The sequence below is a fragment of the Cryptotermes secundus genome, unplaced genomic scaffold (genome assembly GCF_002891405.2).
Source record: "Cryptotermes secundus unplaced genomic scaffold, Csec_1.0 scaffold1316, whole genome shotgun sequence".
NCBI classification, from domain to species: domain Eukaryota; kingdom Metazoa; phylum Arthropoda; class Insecta; order Blattodea; family Kalotermitidae; genus Cryptotermes; species Cryptotermes secundus.
This window is the reverse complement of record NW_019732003.1, coordinates 281543-287372: the sequence shown is the minus strand read 5'-3', so window position 1 is coordinate 287372 and position 5830 is coordinate 281543. Positions and strand designations below refer to the sequence as shown.

Here is a 5830-nt window from a genome sequence, read left to right as displayed (position 1 = left end):
GCATACCATTTTTCCCTGTGCAACTTCACTTCTATCATGAAGATAGAGGCAGAAAATTAATTGGTATCTCTCTGCCGAAATACATGGCATTATGTCCCAGAACATAAACAACATCAACTTGATAACACACCACTCAGGGATCCTCAATTCTCACATGCTGCATCTGTTCGGAAAATTTCATCAAGTAGTTATAGTGCTGCCCCACTACCAACCCTCTTGGGAAGTTCTGTATCACTTCACTTCATGTTGCAAATACATATTACCATTCATGAAATACACATAATATTAGGTTACTGATATTCTTTAACGTATACAGCCAAACTTCATTACAATGTCATCCAAGGTACCACAGATGTCATTGTAAATAAGTCACACTAACTGTTAAAGGGATTAAATCATATTTAAAAAATAAATATATAGGATCACTTTGTATAGCACTAAAGTTAACACTTTTCTTTTGTTTGCAACTTCAGTTATTCTGCTTTCAGTGCCTGTTAATGAAGCAACTTTTTCCATTTTATGAGGGCACTTAGATGAGGTACTAAACGTCACTTGGTATTGTTTAAAATGGGTCACTGACACTGAGGCCAGGAGATAGTCCCAGTAAATTTGTTGCTATCCATGCAAGGAAGTTGGGCGAGAATAAAAGTGCCACCTGATGGAATGAATTGGTTGTACCGTGTATGTCTTTCAAGAAGAGGTAGAAAAGCATGTGTTTTACAGAGATTTAATTATTACCACTCAATATTAAGTGCAATAGTCAGCATGTTGCTATAACCGAGTTTGACTGTATTATGAATTACATACAACACAAATTCAAAATCTGAAACTTTACCATATTAATGCACCAAAGAATTTTCAAATAACATCAGTTTCTTCTGTAGTAACTACAAATACAAGAGTACTTTTTCATTTGGTGCAATACTAGTATCACACTTTGGTACTAAAAGCACCAAAACAGAAGTGCCACCTACTATAAGTTCTACATTAGACTCAGAAAGTATGGCAGCCACATTCATTTGTATACATGAAAGGAATTTTTGTATATGTTTCAACTTTATTACATCTAAAATCAAATGTTTTAACTTTTATTCAAATGAACAAATATGAGTCATCATTCATGCAAACATCCTGTTAAAAATAAAGAATGTATCACTATAACTATGCAAATTAAAACAAATGTGGAAATCTTTCAGCAAAGGTACATATTGCAAATATCATGTGTAAGCAATCAGATACAAAGGTACTGATTATTCATATAAATATTTCAAATGTATTAGTCCAATGTGCATGTCTGGAAATATCTTGCTGCTATTCCTAGAGCTCAGATGCTAGGATTTGCAATGAACTAGTAATGTGGGAGGAAACACTGACAATCTGGCATTAAATTAGCAATCAAGGAAGTTGGCTGCCATCAGAAGTTCTAGAGCAATTTCTGGAGCAATTGGAAATTCTGGTATTTCAGTAGAACTGTTAGTGTAGCGCACTTTGTACGTGAAGTACATACAAACCTTTTGCAAAACGTGTGATCTGCAACAATGAAAAGAATATTTTAGTTATTTTCAGTTAATCAAATTACAAACTAAAAATTAATTAACTTGTGTTTTGATCTCTTTAAATACTTACGGAATTTCACGAAAGTTTACTTCATTGGTTTCATTTTCTGAAAATTGACCGGGTCCACTTAGCATTGCTTTAATAGTTCCTGATGTGATCGCATGCTCACGTTTCACAATAAATTCATGGCCATCAGATGAAATAAGTTTCACATACATAGCATCAGGTCCTTCACATCCTCCATACAGTTTTTCTTCATCCTAATACAAGAAGTAGTTATTAATTCGCTCTAACTTAAGGGGATAAATAGTGTGCTGAACGTCCTCGTTGTTCGAACTTGCCTTTTTATCTTCCGTCATATCACCTGACATTTCCCGTGTATGTATCCTACAACAAACCGAAGGCAATTTCGCTGAAATACTATAACACCGCAACACAGCTTCAGAGTTATACTTACATGTCGCACAACGGCACGTAATAAACTTACATATTATCAACAAATATTTACCTCACAATTAAACCAATCAACTTACCTTAGTATGAACACAGAGTAATTTGTAAAGCTGTGCAATTTGAATAAGGACGATGTAGCATGGTGTTACACTGTACTTACTGACATCTATGGACATGATTAAGACAGAAGAAGTGTGCCGACAGTTGGCGCTGCTAGACACAACGAGGCGTTGAGAGCCGCTGCAAAAGACTCTGGTATAATGGTAAAATTACCAACTCCAATAATACTATTAGAACTAGTACTTGGAATATTATTAAAGCGGAGTTAGGTAAAAACCGCCTGAAGGAGAAAAACTGCAAAACTGAGAAAATAAATCCAAATATTTTAATAAACATTTTTTTTAAAATATTGCTGATAATATTAGTAAAAAAGGTCTACTCAAATTACTTTAAATACTGATAATAATAATACTAATAATAATAATAATAATAATAACTATAAACATTATCTAAACTTGACAGTTAAGGGCCCCTTTCCCAATATAATATTCGATCAAATAACAACTAAAGAAATTGAAAAAGTTATCTCTTTTTATGCTCAAAAAATTCTTCTGGATATGATGAGATTTCGATGAAGACACTCAAAATAAGTGCCCCATACATTTCTTCCCCTTAATGCTATATATTCAATAAGACAGTCTTAGCTGGTAAATTCCCCTTACATATGAAATACTCGAGTGTCACTCCTATTTATATAAGGAAGGTGATAAGAAGAACTGCAAATTATAGACCAATTTCATTGTTAACTTCATTTTCCAAGGTGTTTGAAAAAATAATATTTAGAAGATTATTGACACACGTTCACGCTTATGACATTCTGGCCAATGAACAATTTGGGTTTCGCCCCAAAGTATCCGCTGAAAACTTAATAAATACAGTCTTAGCAGCTATTAACAACAACAACAACAACAACAAAAGCAGGTGGAATTTTTTTTTCGATTTGGAGAAAGCTTTTGATTGCGTAAATCACGAAATACTTGTATATAAACTCGAATTTTATAGTATAACTGACAACTTATATATTATATTAAAATCATATCTCCAAAACCGATATCAAAGGGTGGTAGATAAAAATGGACCCTTTGATAAGAGCGAGTCAATTGGATTCTGGTCAAACATAGTGTTCCCCAGGGATCTATCCTGGAACCATTACTTTTCCTACTATATATCAATGACATACCTTTATCTATAAAATATCTTAACATTAATGTAAACCTCCAAACAATTTTATTTGCGGATGATACTAGCATAATCGTCAGTAATCAAAACAATACTGTCCTAGGAAATAACTTGAACTCAGTCTTCAGAAGTGTGATGAAATGGTTTAAGGCAAATTTACGCTCACTAAATCTGGACAAAACCTATTTATGGGATTCCACTCTAAATATATTATTAATTCTGAAATACAAATTAAATACAACAAGAAAATTATTGCCAACACCACTGAACTAAAGTCTCTTGGACTAGTACTTCACAATACTGTCTTGGAAGAGTCATACCGATATGTTCGCCTCCAAATTAAACAAAGCATGTTATATTGCAAGAGCAATCAAACCTTTCTTATTTTTAAATTCCCTAAAGATAATCTATCATGCTTATTTTCATTCAGTTATGATATACGGATTAATTTTCTGGGGAACTTCTTCCCACAGTACAAATATTTTCACACTCCAAAAGCGAATGGTTAGAATACTGATGGAAGCAAGACTCAGGGATTTTCGCAGAAATTTTTTTAAGATTTTAAATATACTGCCTCTAGCATCCCAGTACATACTATCGTTGGCTCTGTGTACGGTTACCAATAAATCACTGTTTAGACAGAATTCTGAAATTCATAATTTTAATTCCAGGAATAATTCTAATTTTTTTCAAGTATCAACTCACTTGACGATGTTTCATAAAAGTCCCGCCTAAGCAAGCGTTAAGATATACGAGGGGCTGTCAAAAAGTTCCCAGAATGGTGGTATAGCACTCTAATGGTAGGACATACGGCAACACTTACCTAATCACCTTCAAAGTAGGACCCTTGCATGCACACATACTTGCTCCATTGAACCTACCATTGTTGGAAGCAGCAGTGGAAGGCTTCTTTTGGAATCTTCCAGAGCTCAGCCATCGCATTCAATTTGATGTCCTCCACTGCGCGTAGAACCTTAGTGAACGCTGTGTACTGCAAGCAATTGCGCAGATTAGGACAAGATGAATTGAAGCAGCTGCTAACAGTTCAATGCTTATTTGATAGACACGTGAACAATTTATTGTGTTCGCTGGCACTCGATGATTACTAATGTTTTCACGTGTCAGGGGTCCGTGACTAATAATAACGGTGTCTGAATTGGATTTTATCTCTGGAGGGGGGGGCAGTGTTTCTAGAGGAAATGTCATGCAAGCGTTACAACAAGAAAAAGTGCGAAGATCAGAAGGAACATCACGGCTACAAGATTGGAACATGGAATGTACAGACCTTGAATCAAGCAGGCAAATTGGAGAATTTGAAAAAGGAAATGCAGAAGAATGAGGTGTCTGTTTTAGGTGTCAGTGAAGTGCGGTGGAAAGGACAAGGTGAAATAAGAAGTGGTGATTATACAGTGCATTATTGTGGAGGTGAATGGGCTGAAAGAGGTGTGGCAATAGTGGTGCATAAAAGTGTAGTGAGGAGTGTTGTTAAGAAGATTGTAATGGCAGAATTATTGCTCTGAAGTTAAAGGTGGAACCGGAAGATAGACTGATTATGCAAGTGTACATGCCAACACAGAGTATGAAGATGATGAAGTGGAAAAAGCATATGACACAATTGAAGAAATTCTTCAGGAAGATGGAAGAGGTGACACAAACAGCATCATATTGGGAGACTGGAATAGCACTGTTGGAGATGAACCATATCAGAATATTGTTGGATCACATGGACTAGGAAGACGGAATCACAGGGGTCAAATGCTTATTGACTTTTGTGAACGAAATGGACTGATTGTTACCAACACTTGGCTCAAGAAGCAAAAGAGAATACTTTACACATGGAAGGCACCTGGGGATTGGAGGCGGCATCAGCTGGACTACATCCTTGTGAAACATTGAATCAGAAACAGTGTGAAGGATGTGAAGACGCTGCCTGGGGCAGATATTGACTCTGACCACAACTTACTGGTTGCCAAGTGTCGAACCATGTTGAAGAAAATTATAAGATTCCAAAAGCGCAGACCTAGATGGGATTTGGAGAAGTTATATGTTCAAAGACAAAGCGTGCAGGGAACTCTAGAAGAGGAACTCAGTGAAATTGAAAGTGAAAGAGGAAATCCTGAAGTGCAGTGGAACAATATAAAAGAATGCATGTTAGATACTATTAGTGATATGGTTGGTAAAGTTGAGAAGATAGCAAGAAAACCATGGGTTACACAGGAGATGATGAGTAAAATGGAGGAGCGAAGGAAATGGAAGAATGTAAACAATGAAGAAGGCAGGAGGAAATACAGGAGACTGAGGAATGAATTGAAAGGAACCATGGACAGGTCCAAAAAGGAATATCTTGAGAAGATATGTAATGAGATTATAGAATTTCAAAGAACAGGACGTTATGATTTTTATGTACACGAAGAAAAAAGAACTAGGATGGAAAGAGAAACATGGGATTCAAAATAATGGCATCGAAGACTCCCAGGGGAATAGAATAGTAGATCAGAGGAAAGTGCTGAAAATGTGGGAAAATTATATTACAGAACTATATGATCGACTTAATCGGCCAGAAACCTTGGAAGTGGAACCG

General features: G+C 35.8%; 1 protein-coding gene across 4 annotated transcripts; it reads right to left on the bottom strand.

Moving 5' to 3' along the window:
* Positions 1–711: 711 nt before the first annotated feature.
* LOC111867527 (elongin-C) lies at positions 712–2201 on the bottom strand. 4 transcript variants are annotated; one of them, XM_023857497.2, is made up of 4 exons: positions 2091–2170; positions 1899–1944; positions 1627–1817; positions 712–1530 (listed from the first exon to the last, which is right to left on the bottom strand). In XM_023857497.2, the coding sequence occupies exons 2-4, from the start codon at positions 1926–1928 to the stop codon at positions 1389–1391; spliced, it is 363 nt and encodes a 120-aa protein (XP_023713265.1). In that variant the 5' UTR covers positions 1929–1944; positions 2091–2170; the 3' UTR covers positions 712–1388. The 4 variants fall into 4 exon arrangements, with proteins under 4 accessions (XP_023713265.1, XP_023713267.1, XP_023713264.1 ...); XM_023857499.2 differs by lacking the exon at positions 2091–2170 and adding an exon at positions 2066–2081; XM_023857496.1 differs by lacking the exon at positions 2091–2170 and adding an exon at positions 2045–2062.
* Between the last annotated feature and the right edge of the window lie 3629 nt (positions 2202–5830).

Coding starts and splice junctions, on each gene's coding strand:
- LOC111867527 (XM_023857500.2), bottom strand. CDS start 2,186: ATGTCCATAGATGTCAGTAAGTACAGTGTAACACCATGCTACATCGTC. Junction 1,818..2,090: donor TACTCTGTGTTCATACTAAG/GTAAGTTGATTG, acceptor TTCTTGTATTAG/GATGAAGAAAAACTGTATGG. Junction 1,531..1,626: donor GTAAACTTTCGTGAAATTCC/GTAAGTATTTAA, acceptor TCATTGTTGCAG/ATCACACGTTTTGCAAAAGG.